The 18669-nt window shown below is 41.1% G+C and overlaps 1 protein-coding gene across 1 annotated transcript in view; it reads right to left on the bottom strand.

The window, feature by feature from the left end:
• Positions 1–2276: 2276 nt before the first annotated feature.
• Positions 2277–18669, bottom strand: part of Sumf1 (sulfatase modifying factor 1) — a 75884-nt gene continuing 59491 nt past the window's right edge. The window contains exons 8-9 of the mRNA XM_021643244.2: positions 10684–10743; positions 2277–3360 (exon numbers count right to left, since the gene is read on the bottom strand). Coding sequence (XP_021498919.1) covers positions 3250–3360; positions 10684–10743 — 171 coding nt within the window. The 3' untranslated portion in view covers positions 2277–3249. The remainder of the gene's footprint in view (positions 3361–10683; positions 10744–18669) is intronic.

Here is an 18669-nt window from a genome sequence, read left to right on the forward strand (position 1 = left end):
TTATGTGGTGTGTGCGTCTGTGTGCACGCACACGCCTGTATGTGTGTGTGCCTCTGTATGCATCTGGGGCCTGTGTGTATGTCTGTGTTTATCTGTGTGTGTGTGTGCTCCTATGTCTTTGTCTGTGGGCCTGTATGTGGGCCTGTGTGTATGTCTGTGTATATCTTGTGTGTGTGTGTGTCTATGTGCCTGTGTGTATGTCTCTGTGTGTATATGTCTGTGCCTGTGTGTGTCTGTGTGTGCCTCTGTGTCTGTGTATATCTTGTGTTTATGTGTGTGTGTTTGTGTCTGTGAGTCTGTCTGTAGGCCTGTGTGCATGCCTGTGTGTGTATGTGTGTCTGTGGACCTGAGTCTATGTCTGTGCCTGTATGTCTGTGTGCCTCTGTGTCTGTGTATGCCTCTGTGTGTGCCTCTGTGTCTGTGTTTATCTTGTATTTGTCTGTGGGCCTGTGTGTACGTCTGTGTGTGTATATTTGTGTGTGTTCCTGTCTGTAGGCCTGTGTAGGTGTCTGTGGGCCTCTATGTCTGTGTGTATGTGTATGTGTATCTATGGGCCTAGGTCTATGTTTATTTGTGTATGTCTCTGTGTGTGTTTGTGCCTGTGTGTGTCTGTGTGTGTGTGTGTCTGTGTGTGCCTCTTGTGTGTGTATGCAGTTTTGTAGGAAATAAAAACTTTCAGTGCTAATGGTTTGACTATGCAGTGTTCCCCCCAGGCTCATATGTTGAACACTTAGCCCCCAGGTGGCATAGCTCTATTTTTGAAAAGTTGCAGACATTTCAGGAGATGGGACTTAGTTGAAGGAGGTAGGTGAGTAGCTGAGTAGCGGTGTTCCTGCCAAGGTCACACCCAGGGTCTCACCACTCTCTGCTTCCTCTCCTCCATAAAGTAAACAGCCTCCTCTTCTACATGCATCTGTCGCCATGATGGTCAACTGGCCCAAGGACAAGACAAGTAACTAACACATTCAGAATCACATTTATGGGACCGAAATGTGAAACCGTTGTTATTACAGTCTGTCTGTGTGCTGATGTCAGTATGTAATATTATGACAGCATGTTGTAGTAACCTACACATGTAATTCTTACATCCTCGAACATGCCAGGATTTTGTTTTAAAGGTTCACCAATATCACACTGCTGCTAAAAATGAAGTCCTAAGGACTGCCCAAAACCCTTCACGAATGTTTATGGTACATAACATCAGTTGACAGGGAAAGAAACCAAAATATATACACTATAACGTAATGATATAAAACACATACAGGTGTATGCACACACACAGGTGGGAGGCAAGAGGTAGAAACAAAAACTGTACGGGAGTAGTGGTGATGTTAAAAATAAAAGCCTGATTTCCTACAGAAGCTATTTCCTACAAATGTTATTTTTTTTCCTCTTGAGCGGGAGTAATCATCACTTGGAAGTTTTCAGAGGAACAGTTTCTATTCACAATGTGATCATACATGGGCCTGCACCTAGAAGCAACATGGCTACTTCTCGAAGAGGTGTACGAATGCGCAGCCACTGTCAGGCATACATGGCAGTCACCCCAGTACTTGGGAGTCTGAGGCAGGGCAGAACGCTCAAGGTCACCCTCGTCAATGTCAGACCAGGCTGGGCTACAGAGGAAGACTTGGTGAGTTGGTACGATGATTCTGAGAGTAAAGGTGCTTGCTACCAAACCTGAGGACTTGAGTCAGATTCCTAGGACCTGCGGTGGCAGGAAACAACAGACTCCACGGGTTGTCTTCCAACCTTTTGCAGTTATGAATACACATGTGTTTACACACAAATCTAATTTTTTTAAAAAGGTAACGGTAGCAATCCAGGGTTGACTAGTCGCTTCTGAATATTACTTGATTGACTGAATAATACTTATTAAGTGTTACTCAAAGTGTCAGTCAGGTAACAAGCTTTTCTTCAACCGCTGTGCTAAAAACAGCTCAGGGACTCAGAAACCTGGGTAGATGCTAACAACAGGGATCATGCCTAGAAAGCCTTCAGTGCAGAGGAAGTGCTTTCCTGAACGGGAAGCTCCTGCTTACTAAGGCAAGTCCCCCGACTCTGCATCATCTACTATGTTAAGAAGTCCCAAGGCTGTAGCAGGGCTCCTGGCAGAATTCCCTTGCTTCAGAGAATGAATTGTCACAAACTATCGATGCACTAAAGTTATCAACTAGTTTCTACTTGTAAAACATATTTTCTAGAAAAGAAAGTACACACACATCACAAAATGATGCTTTTGAAGGAAAGCACAAAGGAGGCAATGAGAAAGAGTCTGACTTGGGAGGTATCAGTTTATTTGACATAGTACATGATTCAAAGCGTCTGATATCTCAAAGTCAACAAGATTTCCCATCTCTCTAGTATAATAGACTGGATATCCTGAATGCAGCCTATTCAGGGCCCTGATTCTTTACCCCCTGTACCTAGAATTCAATGGTTTCCCTAATTAGTACACAGTTCACATTCTCTGAAGGCTTGGAGGTTGAAGGGGAAACAGGGCTTCAAACTGTCCCTCTGAGCCAAAGGCACTTAATGTTAAAAGATAAAGGACAGAAGAGTCACTCTGCAGACATTGCTGTGTGTCCAGAACTCTGAACTGGAGTGTCCCCTCACTGGCCCACATGAGATTTGTCACAACAATGTAAAAGACACTGATTTCCTTGAAAGAACAAAGTGCAGTATGAATATAAAAGACTCAAACCCCGCCCTTTACAGACAATAATACATAAGATAACTCTCACCTTATATGATTAGTATTACCCAAGATTCACACATGGCAAAAAAAATAGCTAAAAATAAATCTGTCATAAATTCTCACTATGCAGTCACAATACAATCTGCTAGTGCACATAGAATCTGTGAGTTAGAGAGAGCCTCAGAGATCATGTTGTCCATTCCCTCATTTGATGAGGGGACAGAGGCCCAGGGAGATGAAGTGTTGGGCCCCAGGGTCTAACACTGAGGCAGAGGATGGGCAGGACTCCATAGTTCTCAGCTCTCTCCTTCCTCTTCTAAAGGCTCTCAAAGTAAAACATGGCGATGATCCCCAAAGATGCACCACACTAAAGCACAAGCACTGACACATGTCAGCAATTTGGTCACACATGACGGTTCCTTTGGCCACTGGGCAGACATGTAACTCTCCTCCGGTGGGAATATGTTACACAAGATCAGTTCTGAGGTCAGGGAGACGCCAGCTGCAAGTTACAGACAACTGCTGGGATCTGGAAAGGCTCCTCCTGGCTGTCAGTCTGTAGTGGGCAGATGGTCTGCTGCACAACGGAATCCCAGGTTGGATGCCGAGCTATCCGGCGTGTTCTGGCTTCGAGCCGCACAGCGGTACCTATAGCAATAGGACTAGAAAAGACAACATGCCATAAGAGATCCTCGAACCCTTGGCTTAAAGCTTAGGGTAGATGCAGCTTCACAAACGTACCTGGTCCAGGGAAGCCGGAGCTACCTGAAGGCAGAGCTACCTGAACTGCCTTCCTAGACCATCTGTGACGTATGCTTGGCAAAGGACAGCACATTCATGACTCAATCAGCCAGTAGCTTTTACCTTACAAATAACACCTACATTCAGTAGAAAGGCCACCACCACTTACAATACTCCAAAAAGCACACAGTAAGCCAGGTTGTGGTAGTACACGCCTTTAATCCCAGCACTTCGGATACAAAGGCACAAGGATTTCTGTGAATTAAAGGACAGTTTGGTCTACGGAGTGAGTTCCAGGACAGCCAGGACAGTTACAGAGAAACCCTGTCTCAAAAAAAAATAAAAAAATAAAAAATAAAAAAAATTAAAAAGGCAAATTGCAACCCCCCATGGTTATCCAAATGATTCTACAGTCAGCAGCCACTGAGAATCATGTTTTTACGAAATATGTGAAAACAGAATTCCCATGATAAAATGTCAAATAAAAAGTCAGAATATGGGGCTATATAATGTATTATCTAGCCTAATCAATCATATGCTAAGGAAAGAAAGACTACAAGATCCAGAAGGTTATAGCATGCACACACTCACAATCATTACCTTGAAAGGAAAGCTTCATTTTTTTGGCTTATTGCCTCAAGTTTTGACATTATAACAATAGGGGTAAATGGCAATAAAATGATTAATAACAGAATCAAATAGAATAGAATATATTAAATAGGCTGGCAAAAAAATCAAGAGTCCACTATAGGGACTTAAAATATAAGAAAGGCTTTTGGAAAGCCACTTTCTTCCCAATACCTCAAGATTTTAAATCACAGTAATAATAATACTATACATGGGGGAGGAGTGCAGTTTACTTCATTCTGTCTGGTTGTAAAAGAGCAGTGTATGTAAACTCACACAAACCTGGACATTGATTTCCCAGGACACATTAGGCACGGTAGCAAGCACTTTTGATTGTCAGAGCCCAGGCAAATCAAACAAGTTACAGAAGGTGACACAGTTGTGAAAGGAAGCAAGATTCCAGTCTGGACAAACTGGTGTGTGGTTCCTTTCTTATCAAGAGCCTACCTACATTTCATGTCTTTCTTTCCCACCACCAACACACATGTGATACTTACACACATTCTCACACAAACATACTGGACATGTATCTGTGGCCACGGACTATTTGACACAGCATTTTAAGAGCTGCCAGATTCCAAAATAACTATGCGGGGAACTCTTGTGAGGTTCATTCTCCGATTCAAAAAAAAAAAAAACCCACAGGAAATAAAAACCAACTAGTCACCTTGGGTGCCGTGAACATAAACTCAAAAGCTGGCCCACTGAAGCCAAGTGCCTGCCAACTGGTAAAAGAAATCTCAAGAAGAATCATGTAGAAAAAGTTGGGAACTCACACCGAAGAGATAATTTGTGGGAAGGGAAAAAAAAATAGGTCAGCATGCAAGACTTTTTTTTTTAATTCCTATTATTTCTTTTCTCTCACAAAAAGTCAGATGTTTCTAATCTCCATAAAAATTATCTCTGAGGCTGACATGGAAATTCTCTGGTGCATTTCTCCCAATAAAAAGGAAGACATAATGCTCCATCTTCTATAGATAATAAAACAGTAGAAACCGATTTTCGTTGTGGACAGTGAGGAACAGAATGTATTACTAGCTCTCGGGTACACAGACAGAAGATGAATTTTGAATGTGCTTGAAATAATAATAAGGTGACGCTTCTGCACCTGTGTGTTCTGCATGAAAAGAAGTGCACAAATGTCTGGCAAGGAGTGTGTGAGGAGACACAGCAGAGCCTATGCGCAGGCCTTAGGCTACTGAGAAATGACAAAGCTCTGGTATTTCTAGGTAACTCAGAGTACCAGTGAAACCACACACGTGCAATGGACTTCACACTGCAGCAAAGGGCCAGCTGAGGGGAGGCATACTGATGACTCTAGCAAGCTCAACCCACGATGGGACCACACGATGAAAACAACCACGCATTTTATTTCTGGACTGTGTACACCAAGAGGACATACCCAGGTCTAGGCACAGTCCTGCCCTGGCTGACTGGAGACCACAGGCTGGTGAGAAAACACTGACTACACACCAGACAGTTACGAAACAGCTATGAGTTTAATTAAAGAACCGAGGCTGGTCATTTGGGTCCCTTGCAGAATGTCAGTGTCTCTAGAAAGGCCGAGGTGACACATCCGTGATTACGGCAGTGGTTCTCAGAATGCAGTTGTGATGATTAATGCTGTCTATTTGACAGGATCTAGCATCGTCACAGATAAACATTTGGCCATGCCAGTGAGGGATTACCTTGATAAGGTTCACTGATGTGGACAGACTCAACCTAAATATGGGTGGCATCGTTCCCAATATTGCAGTTACAGACTACATAAAAAGGACAAAGCTAGCTCAACACCAGTGTTTGTCCCTGTCTGTGTGACCAGTTACCTCAAGCTATAACCACTATGGCTTCTATGTCACAAAAGACTGTACCCTGGCACTGTTGGCCAAAACAAACCTCTTCTTCCATAAGCTGCTTTTAACTTATTTGTTCTGTTTGTGTGTTGCATGCTCCGGTGATCCACTGACAGTCATCAGTCCTGTTGAGTACCTCCTTCCTCCCACTGGGTGTGCTCATTGGCCCTTAGCTTGCTTTGGAAATTGTGTTTTATCACAGCAACAAGATAAGTGGACACAGACAAATAGACACGCACACACATACAGAGAGAGACAGAGACAGGAGAGGTTGTCCAAATACACATTCCTAGGCTGCACACTCAGAAATGCTGCTTTCATGGGGCTCATGTGGTACTCAAGGTACATTTCTAACAAGCTTCCGGGGTGCTGCTTCAGCCCACGGGGTGCACGCCAAGCAGCAGCAATTTATAAAGGAGGATGGCAGGTAGATTAAGTGGCTAAACAGTGCTTTCAGAAGCACAGAAAAGGCAACAATTAGCCATTCCATAGATAGCCTGATCACATCACAGCAAGATTAGACTGTAAATCTTTGAGTACTTGCAATAGGCCAGAATCAATTTTAGGCATGAGGAATGCAGTCAGAGCAGACAAACAAAGAATCTGCTAGCAGAGAGCTGACATTCACAGGGAGCAGTCAGACTGCAAACAGACTGAAAAATTTAAGACTGCTTCCAGTGGTGGTCATCTCTGAAGACAGGGAAGATGGGGAAAGGCAAATGAAAAACAACAGCGGCTGCTTTTCATAGGGTGTTTTGGAAAAGCCTCTCTTAGAGGGAGCTGAGATGACCTAAGAATTGGAAAACAAGAATTACAGAGAAAATAAGACAAAGAAATAATGTAAAAAGCAAGAAATGTAAGCAGATAGATAAAATCACACCACCATCTCCCCAGTCTGAGGAGTTTGGTCTCATACAAATCAAACTTGTGATAAACATTTTGGTAATCTTTTGAACAGCAAGGGCAAAATCCCAAGCTCAGTGGCTATTTCACCTTAGGCAAAGCCTTCCAGAATTTGTCCTCACTGATAAAATGAGGCTCTCTGTAGAAATACCTGAGAACACCTCATCTTGGCCTGGAAACTGAGCTCAGTGTTAGAGCGCATGCCTAGGGTGAGCAAGGCTTGCATTCAATCTCACAAAAAGTGAAACATATCCAAACCAAACCAAAGCCCTCCACAACAGAGATAAACAAGCAGCACAGACAAAGAATAGCAAACAGTTTGCTTAGTGGACACACACTGTTAGTCACTGGACCTCAGCCTGGCTGACCTCCACCTCAGGGAAACAAGAGCGGCACTGTTCCGCTTGGAGCAAGGCACTGGGTTGCCTGTGGGAAGAAGATGACACCTCCTCCAGCTGGGGAAGGAAAGGGTAGCATACACCAGCAGGCTGAGGTCAGCTCTGGTGATGGCACAGGACTACAGTTTTAGTTGGATGGAGTACTGTATATGTTAGAAAAGTTAGGCTGCAACAGCTCTGATGAGTTTTTAGTGCCTGTTCAAACAGAACAGTTTTGAAAAGGATTCTCCATCGATGACAGAGGAGACTAGGAAAAAGATTGATGACATACAAGACTGTTACTGTGACCGTAACTGAAAACCTTAGGTATAATACAAAATAATTCAATTTTTAAAAAATATATAACAAAGTACATGTAAACTCATGGCAGAGATACAATCTTATAGTTTATGACATAAGACATCTGATTTTCATTGTCATCGTTATTATTTTATTTCTTTTCTAAATTTTATGCAGTAAAGTTGTTTTGTTTGTGTAACAGAAAGCTTTAAAAAAATCGATAATCACAAAATGGATCGCAGTGTTTCCCCAGGCCTTCCATCAAACCAAAATGACTATGAAGAACCGAAGCCAGAAAGCCTCACTGCACAGTGGTGACGGGATGGGGAGATCACTTGGTGGGAGAGCACTTCCCTGGTGTGTGCAAGGCCCTGTTTGATCCTTACACACACACACACACACACACACACACACACACACACGTGCTGAGAGGTCAGGTTCATCACTTGCAAAGAGTCAATTCATACCACCATTCTACTCAAACATGTCCATTCCCTCAGAAAATATGTATTAATAAGTAGTTCTCTTAGATTTCGATAATGAGGCTCTAACAGAGACACAATTAAAGAGTAAATGTCCTGATTATGAATGTTCTGGTTGTTCTTTATATTTTTTTTGTACCTCTATTTTTAGCATCAAAAATGGTTCTTAAAGGAAGTGAGGTCTTTGGGTGACTAAAAAAATGGGTCATTCTATTAATTAAGAACGGGAGTAGAAAAAACAAGAACGGGAGTAGTAGGAGGGACCTGTCTCAGCCTGATTTCATCAAAACGGCTAATTACTTTGTAAAACTGATTTCAGTATCTGTGTTAAGAATGTGTGCTTGGATCAGGAAACAATCCATTCAAGATGATGACCTACCAGCCTGGAGGCCTTGAACTCAAGTAGGGCAGAAATATGGTTTCATGAGAGGAAAGCATTTGTCAGATAAAGGAAAATTTTAAGGCAATTGTATCTAATATTGAATAAAATCATTCTAGGGAAGCCTGTACCAGAACCCAGGACTTCCAACTGCTCTTTCACATGCCACTGGACCAATTCCTTTGTTATTCTGGTGAGATGCTAGATCTGAATGATGATCCCACACTGGAATGTTAGGCAAAAATCTAACAATATCAAGAACCAAATTCTGTACTTATCATACAATGACTCTTTATTCTTCCAAAACTCCTATCAGAAAGGTATATCACATTACACACACAGGGGAACACTGTCAAGAGGCATTAACAGTGTGCCTAAGGCCACACCACGTAAGCAGCAGGTCAAGAATAACAGCTTGTGCTCTTAACTGGATGCTGTGCTCCCTCAAGAGCCACTCTTTCTGTGTCCTCACCTCCTTCCTGAAGCTGTACCTTAGACAGACTGCTAAAAACTAGGAATGAGGGGACTGGAGAGATGGCTCGTCAGTTCAGAGCAGTTACTGCTTTCCCAGAAGTCCAAGGCTTGATCCCTAGAGCCCACTTGGTGGCTCAGAACTATCAGTAACTCTAGTCCCAGGAGATCCGATTCCCTCTTCTGGCCTCCATGGGCACGGAGAATACAATTGGTATGCAGACATACATGCAGGCGCAACTCTGCCCCCCACCCACACACACAAAAATTTTTGTAATTAAAAAAATGAAATAACCCTTAAAAAAAAAACTAGACATGATTATTGGAGTTTAGCACGCAAAGTGGGCTTGGTTTACAACCAAAAGTGTGTTACCTTCTAGTCAGAGTAATTTTAAATATTAACTAATGGAGAGATGGCTCAGTGATTAAACGTACTAGTTGTTGTTCCAGGGGACCTGGGATCATCCCAGAACCCACATGGTAGTGGCTCATAACTCTCTGTAACTCGGAGGGCATTCAACATTAAGCTGTGCAAATATGCAGACAGAATATTCATATACATATAAAATAAAAATAAACCTTTAAAAATTAATTATAACGTTCTTTTTATTTATTTCTAGAATTGCCATTTTCCTCTAGAAAAACTTTGATTCCATCCAGTTTTGTCATTCTGCTATTCTCTTCTGTAATAGTCTCTCCATCCTAAACTAATACTCAAGATGTATTCTACAGATTGATTATGAACAATTAATGATTCTAAATCAGCCATTCATTTAAAACAATTGTAGATAATAAGCCTAGGTAGAGAAAATAAAGTGATAAAAACAACTTAATCCAAAAAAAGATGAAGATTAAAAAGGAACAAAGAATAGATAAGGCAAAGAGGAAAACTAAAACCTCATGATACCAAATTCAAACCCAATAATATCAATAGTTTCATTAAATGTAATTGGGTTAAATATGATTAGATATATATGTGTGTGTGAATGTTTATGTATGTATGTATGTGTGTGTGTATATATGTATTATATACAATATGTAATAATATATAATCTCAGATGATTCTAAAGTAAAATAAAGTTTGAGGGCTACTGTTTTAGGACAAAGTTTGCTATTGTCTCTATTACAAAATTAGTAACTTAAATTAGAAATCACTATAGATGGTTTTAAGTCTCTAGGATGACCAGGACTGAATCAATTAGCATGCAGAGATCCTAGGTAATAAAAAACTGCAAATGCTTCTTTGTACAGAACCAGAAGACCCTAAATGCTCAAGGCACTAAAAATACATGACTCAAGGAGAAGGGAAAGGGTCAGGTTCTGTTTCCAAATTCCTTTGGACGGTTGCTTATGATGCACCAATCACTCAGACTAACCAAGAATTGCCAGTTTGGACCCTGAAATCATAGCTCACAGAGCAAAAATGCACACTTGGGTGCTTCCATTTTGGTAAATCACAAACCACCCTCCATTTATAATTTTAGTTTGAATCTCCACTCAGATTTTCACAGACTTCAAAATTTACAGACATCTGAAATTAAGGGTGTGGTCCTAGATCTAAGCATGGGAAGAGGTAGATGGACCACCCTATTTTAGGCCAACAGAAGCCTCTCACCAGGCAGTTCACGAGTCAGCAAATGATTTGGCTGACTGTGCAAATGATCCACAAGCTCTGTTTCTCCTGTTACTTTCCCCCATGCCTCTTAGTAAGCTGCAGACTTTCCTGCCTTTTTCTTGTTTGGATGGGAAGAGGTTTATGTTAGCAAAAATGAGTGGAACATTTGGGGCAATATGTTATAATGAATTTGTGATCCACAAGGACATCTCAACAGAGTTTAGTAGCATGACTGACCTTATGGCACATATAGGATCCACCTTTCTTCACACGATCTTTCCCAGAAGTGGGGCCTTTCTGTGATTGAAGAGAAAAATCATTTGTTAGTCTAGACAACATGAATGTTCCTCCCTGAGTGAAAAGGAGTACACTTTGGCAGAAGTAGTCATCCTGTGGCCATCCAAACTCTCCACATGTGTTTCTGTCCTGGACACTGCATCTATACCCACACCCTTCTGAATACCCATGACCCCAAATGTTCAATCTCCTACAATCCTCAAGTTCCTGCTACTACATGAAGACTTTGTGACAACAGAAAGCATTCTTTCATTTTTTTTTTTTTTTTTTTGTCTAAGTGATTATAAACTTGGCAGCATCTCCGACATCATCATCCTAATACTCAGATAAGTTATGTTGGTGCTGGCTAATAATTTCTCCATGTATCACCTACTATTCCCTTTACACAGTTTCAAAAACTATATGCACCCATGTCCTGTAAATGTAATTCTGAAGAACACTGTTTCCTGAAAGTAAATAAAATATAACAAAACAAAGTGCCTATTAGAAACAAGGTACTGTTCTAAGTATTTTGTATTAATTCTTGTATCATCGATAGCCACTTTGGAGCAAGGAAAAATAGCAGAATGAAGATTCACATGAAGGCTTGGCTCCAGGAACTGCGCTCTGAAGCACTCTGCCTTACTTCCCCTTAGAAACCAGAAGGGCGGAAGTTGGAGACAGCCTAATGTTGGCAAGAAGGAACAGTGAAGAGAACAAAGATCCAGACAGAACAGCCAAAAGGTAAGTCTGTTTCTTCTAGAAAGAAGTTCTGATAAAAGGGCAATGGAGATGAAAATCCTGGCGCTTCAACTGCCAAGATAAAAGCCTCAACATCAAGTATGTTCTCCAAAAGGCATGTAAGAAGCGCCAAGAAACTCCCATAAGCCAGAGCCGGGAAATGGGGGTGGGAATGATTTTGTTTTTCCTTTGTTGTTCAAAAAGACAACTAATCACACAACCATCTGTTCTGTTTACTGAAAATAAGAGAAGCCCGCACACTCTTCCTGGCTTAGTTCTCCCATTTCTAGCTAAAAACATATTTGTCAAAGGCCACTGAATAAAAGACAGCAGTTAAAAGGACTATGTTCACCCCAACCTCAAACAGGAGTAGCACACTGTCTTGTGAATATTATCAAGGTGGATAGAAGGGCAGGCTTCTTCCAGGGTATTTCTACACTGTCACATAGTCACTGGCTCTACATAACTCCTTTGCAAGTTCAGAGTATTCCTAAGGCCCTAATCACTTAGATGCACTGGTAATATTACTACTTAAAGTTGGCATACTGAAAATGTAAAAAGCACCACTGAAGATAAAGGCTACAAGCATGGTTTTCCCTTCAGGAACATCTAGAATTGGACAGCTATTACATCAGAATCTCTGGATGAGTTTATCAATGTATAAAAGCAAGGCATTTGGAGCTGGAAAGACAGCACAGCAGATAAAGGCACTAGCTACTATTCCAGAGAACCCAGGTTCAATTCTCAGAACCCCCATGTCAGCTCACAGCCATCTGTAACCCCAGTCTCAGGGGGCTGCAGGCCTTTTTCTGGCCTCTGTGGGCACTGCATGCACATACTACACCAACATACATGCAGACAAAACATTCACACACATAAAACAAAACAGAAAAAGGGTACAACATTCATCAAGAATTCACTTGAAGCATGTATAATTACATATCTCCCCGTATGATGACATAACTGTCTTAAGACTGCATTTTGCTTGGGAATTCCTGCATTTGCTGCTTTGGGAGTTTCTCCACTTTCTGTCAGACTATAGGTTAATGTCAATTCAGTTTTCAACAACTAATCACAGTGTGATTATCACAGTGTGTTCTATAATGTAAGATTAATTTTGTTTGTCAAAATACATCTAAGAACAGGAAGTAGGTCATTCACCAATGGTAAGATATGAAAACAGAAGTTCTCTCTCACTGCTATGCCAATGATCTAAAGCTGCAGGGTAAAAAAATATGTCATTCTTCGTGGTGGCACAGAACTAGCAAAACCCACACAGGCTAGGACAACTGCAACAGCCAACACAGCCCTGAACCTAGGCAACTGCTCAGCTACTTGCTGTAAATAAGACTATTTTTGCTATAAACAAGACATATGATTAGGTAAAACTTTTTGAAATACTTATCACTTTGCCAAAAAGGGAGGAAAATTACCAAAAGGATACAGTATCTTAAATAGTGACCCTAAAACTCATGTTCAATTGTCTTAAAAAGTTACTGATTTGGGTTGCTGGGATGGCTCAAGATAACAAGGCTTGAAACAAAGCCTTTATAATCTAAGTTCAATGTACAAGACTTACATGGAAGAAGGAAAAACTGGCTCCTTCAAGTTGTGTTCTGACTTCCTCCTAAATACTGTGACACAGACGTGTCCACACATAAGCATACAAACTAATAAACAGGTTGGTGATGATATCTCTTTATCCCTCTATCTTTAGGTGGTAAGTGCCTATTGCTGAAGACACTACTCACTCCGAGTGCAGGACATAGAAAAATCAACCTCAAACTAACCAGTAAACTCTCTCCTAGATGGCCGGTCTACACAGTGACAGAGGTCCTATGATGGTTGCTGGGGAAAGAAACACCATCGGTCTTACCTAGTGTGGAAACCTGAATGCTACAACACTGGCATTCCGGCAGGATGTACCCATTAGTACAACAGTGGAATGATGGCAACAGGAGTAACCAACACTTTCTGGTTGAGCCCACCTCCACAGAGGGAATTTCATACCTGGTCAAATGCCCATTACTAAGGAGATAGTAGGCCTTAAGGGGAGCCTACTGTTTTGGTTTTGCTAAACAGTCACACTGTTACACTGCCTTCTAAATATTTACGTTTATACCCATGGATTTGTTTCACTCTCATCTTTGGTCAGAGAAGATTCTTACGTAAGACCCATAACTGGTCAAAGCTCAGAGTATGAATAACTCTGTGGCTGTGTCATCTATATCAGCCTGCCAACACCTAAGGCTCAGGATATGTCATAGAAGAGGAGTGGAGAGAAAGTAAGCTAGCGGATGAGGAGAGCTACAACATGCTGACCTCTGGACATGACATGGTTGTTGCATGTATCAGCTTAGTTTCACAGGATCAAGTCATTCAATATTTCATAACAGATCAATGAAGTGTCCTCAAGACCTGACTCTCCTCAAAGAATTAAAAATATTATCTAAACCTTCTACCTTTTATAGACACATCCAGAAGTTTTTAGGTAAAAATCACATAACACATGGAATTTTTTAAAAACAATATAAAGGTATTTGGTTAAACTAGTCTGGGTAATTGCTAAAACAGAAGCTCTATAATGTGTCACCTCAGCCACCCAACTTGATTCCCAGAATTCTGTTCCTTCAGGTTAAGGTGAGCGACAAGAGATGTCTACTGGGAGGCCCAGAGGACAGAAGAGAAACAAGAGCCAGAGTGCTTTCCTGTTCAGAATACTGACACCAAAAGACCAAGCAGGTCCACAGCTGCTGCTGCCCCTCTCGGACCCCCCATTCTTCAGCCTCCGGCTCTGGGGCAGGTGTGCTCTGGGCTCGGGGATGAAGGGCACTCATCCTGTCTATAGGAATCACATCTTCACAGCTGAGAGCAGTTTCAGTCTGTCTGCATGAAGCACAGGTGACAATCCTCAGTGCCAGACTGCATCTGCTCTTCCCAACAAGACACACATTTGTCTTTTCCAGCTGTGTCCTTGTAGATCTCAAGTACCCACACTGCACTTGGAGAAAGCCACTTTTTCATAATACAGTATACACAGGTATGACAGCATCAGAAATTACACTTTAAACAGCACTATAGCTACTCTGTATGATAAAAATTCAGCAATAAATTCATTTACACATGGAGATGTACACACAGGCACATAGACACAGATACACCAAACTAATGGTTCGGTCCATCTCTGACTGAATGAACCATGATTGACAGAGTATAATCACTGAGTCTGCGCTATTGGCTTCTCTCTTTTCTTTATATCTCAACATTTTCAAAACAAGAAACTTAAAAGTAACATTTGTGTGAGATGCCACCAAGCAGAGTCAATAAAGAACTACTCGTAACATTACGTGAAGAAGAAAGATAAAAAGAGGTTAATGGGCAGGGGTGTGAGGCTTTAAAAGTGCCATCCATGAGTTACTTCTCAGACTCTTGTAATAAAAATGGGGAGCAGATTTGGTACAGTAAAGACTGGAATTCTCTGGCATAATAAGAGCCTTCTGCATACACTCAGAGATAGTTCATTAGAAATTTTAAGTGTATTTTTCATTGTGTTTACTGTCTTGTTATAAACAAGACAGTGCTATAGAGCACAATGCACTCTCCAGAGCAGAAAGTACTTCTAGAAGGCGCCCACAATTCTCTAAATAACCCCTCACCCATAGCCCAGTAAGCAACCCTAATGAGACTCACTGGGGGACACACACACAGGTGAGCATGCACACAAATACACATAAACACACATGACATAAAAATATATGGACTAGCTGAGAAGAGGATGGGGATCAGAGAGATTGGGACAAGGATAAGAGGGCAATGGGGTGAAAATTATAATTATGTATGTGTATAAGAATGTCATAATGAAACCTGTTGTATATAATTGATACATAATAATAAAAACATTTAAAATAAAGTAAAAATAATTTTGGAAAAAATAAAAGAATGGGCCTTTGAGGAAAAGATCAACCATGACATTGCAGGTGTCACTTGCACAACTGCGGAGCATGTGCGAGCACTCCAGTGGTACTCAGACGCTGGCTGACAGCCGGAAAGTCTTTGGCAGAGTGTGGACAGGGCAGGCAAGGTTAGGCAGTTCACAACCACTACAGGCTTCTTCCTTCCAATCAAATGGAAATCAGAGTTTAACAGAAAAGGTAGAAGCAGTGGAGAGCAAGATCCAAGTTGTTTGAAATTTGAAAATGTCTTTAAAATTAGCCAAGCCAGATGCTTGCAGTATGGGCTTCTTGCCTCGAAGAAAACAAAGAGGGATGACAAAACTATTCAACATTTGAGAGACTTTTAAATGGCCTCATAGGTCTCTCTATGAAATATCTGCTGGACAGATGCCTAGAAGCCCTGTGCTCTTCCTACTTACTGATACCATTTCTCACCAGCCTCCTGGAAATACTTACTCTCTGTGCCTAACATGTAAGTTCCAGTTGTACATTAAGCTCTTATTTACCATGCAAGACCCACCTGAAATATTATCAGAGGATGAAAAACACGAGCTCAATCAACTTGAGTTCAAATCCTGCCTCTGACACTGAGTGAGCCTTTGTGGTAGTTATATAACCCTCTATGCCCTGAGGCTCCTCCTTCAAAAACAGAGAGAATAATAATCCCTATTTCTCTGCAGTGATGTAGAGACCGGAGGACATAATGTGTAGGATGTATTAAACAAATGACAGGCAATCTGTGTCATGCTGATGTTACTACTTCATATTATTAATTTATAACTAACTCAGATTTCCCAAAGGTGCTCATGAACTTAATAGCCCTGACAGTGTATAACTTCAAATTCAAACCCAGAGAGACCACTTGATCTAGTTTGTCTCATGCTCAATTCCCAAACAGAGTTGTCTGAGTCCTAATAAAATTCATGGCATGTTAATAACCCTTGTAGAATAGAGACAGACTGTTTTATAATATAATAAAATTACCACAGCCAGCATCACAGAGTACAGTCTGAGTCTATCATGGCATCAAACTTAGTTGAATTGAACTTTTCAGCAGTAAAACCAACACAGCACAGAAACCTGTGACTTAAAAATAACAGAGTCAGTGTCACTTCAACATACAGTGAGCAAATCCAAAAATATTCACTTTCATACTAAGGTCTTTCCACTAGCCTAATTCAAATCATATCCCAACACCAGAGAGAAAAACTGAAATTCATAATTTTTTTATTGGACAAGGGAGGGAAGCTATTCTTTATTTTTAAAGACATTTAAACAGCAACTTAGTGACTATCTCAAAATATCTCCCAGTCCTAAAAGATAATCTGGATTGCATCCTCTCTTTCATCCCTACATTGAAGTAGCCCAATTAACTTTACCTCCAAAGGAGAGCTCTAATGAATGGCAGTCCATCTCCATGGCAACCTCTCCCGTAACTACCATCATTCCTCAGCAGAATCAACCACAATAACCTCCTAACAGGCCTTTACAATTTCCAAAATGTTACCTGGTGGGAGCCCAATAACATCTGCAGACTAGATAAAAGGCTGGCATTGTTTTAAAAGAAAAGCCAGACAAAAGGGAATGCATAATATATAATTCCATTCATCTTAAAACTGAAAAAAGTACCAGATAATCTGTGCTTTCTAGAAAGAGAATTACAAACTGCTGGGGCCTGAGACACAGAGAGGTTATAAGGTGGTATAGAGAAAGTATGAGGTTACGGGCATATTCACTATTCTGATTGGAAAGATTCCATGGATGATTACCAAACTAGATAAAAAATGAATTCTTCAAGTGTATGCAGTTTATTGCACATCAATGTCAATTATAGCAAGATAATGAGGGGAGTTACTTGTTTGCTTATTTGCTTGTTTTGAGCCTGGGTCTCACTAGGTAGTCCTGACTAGCCTGGAACTTGCTACCTAGACAAGGATGTCTCAGATTCATAGATATCTGCCTGTCTCTGCATCCCAAGTGCTGGGAGCTGTGCATGCCCAGATATAACTGGGGCTTTTGAGAGAAAATAAAAAGCAGAACAATAAAAAAAAAAAAGTCAGAGTAAGCCATAAGTCAGTAAGAAGACTAAGCTATTTTCGGGAAAATAGAACACCTGAAACAATTACAGGAGTCCCATCAAAAAGCATGGCCAGCCGACCTCTGTGCCTCATACATAGCACTAGGGACAAGAAGAAGGAACATGGAGCCAACAAGATCCGCTGTGAGCTGATAAGTAATAAAGCTGACTATTACAAGCACAGGGGCTCAGCAGACTATTCGTTTCTACTTTTGCATATTTGGAATTTTCTATAAATAAGAACATTTTTACAATCAAAAGACACAAAAGTTTAAACCAGGGTAACTGAAAAGAAAGACTGTGTTTTCCAGACCCCAAACGCTAGTCATCAAAAACTTCTTCACTAGTTTAAATACAGAGGAATTCAGAGACTAAAGGCAGATTTTATTCTCTACTCTCCAAGCTTGAGAAGTGCACTAGCTGAGTTGAGAGCTAAATTGCCCTTGCCCTGGTTGGCGGAGTGCTGGATTCCCTGGAACGCTTGACTTCTAGGGAAGCCTTCCAGCTGGCAGAGGACATGGACTCCTATAGGCAGGGATCCAGCAACCCCAAATTCACGGCAACCAAAAAAATTATCGCATTGCCTATTTGAAGGTCTCCTAAACACTAACAGCCAACAGGGGCATCACGTTTGTGACTAAGACACGGGCTCTGCTCACTGTTCCTAAAAGAAGTTTCTTCAGTCACTTCTGAATCTGTTTTTTTTTTTTTTTTTTTTTTTTTTTAAGGCATGGCCTCATTATTGTTAGCCAGGTTGTCTTAGCCTCGTGGGAGCCAGGATGATGGGTACAGACCATTATCACATCAGTCCTAGCCCTTTAAAGAAAGGCAGTCTGCTTTCAAATATCCCATAATATAAAACAACTGATGACTGCTGATTGTTCTACATCACAATTACTGCAAGTACACTCACGTCTTTCATCTCAACTGATCCGGATGATGACCCAGGAAAGCAGGAAGTATCATTTTAAGGACAAGGAACTTGGAATCCTGAAGCCCAAGAGTGCCAACGTGTGTCATGTGGTGGTTTAACAGCTAGCAAGTCGAGAGCCACAGAGGAGTAGAGTGCACACCAAGACTAGAGCCCAAAAATGACCATCCTGGCGAGATACCTAAATAAAGTTAACTTCCTAAGACATCAAAGTGATTTTCTACACATATACTAAACACAAAAGC

Source organism: Meriones unguiculatus, chromosome 5 (genome assembly GCF_030254825.1).
Source record: "Meriones unguiculatus strain TT.TT164.6M chromosome 5, Bangor_MerUng_6.1, whole genome shotgun sequence".
NCBI lineage: Eukaryota > Metazoa > Chordata > Mammalia > Rodentia > Muridae > Meriones > Meriones unguiculatus.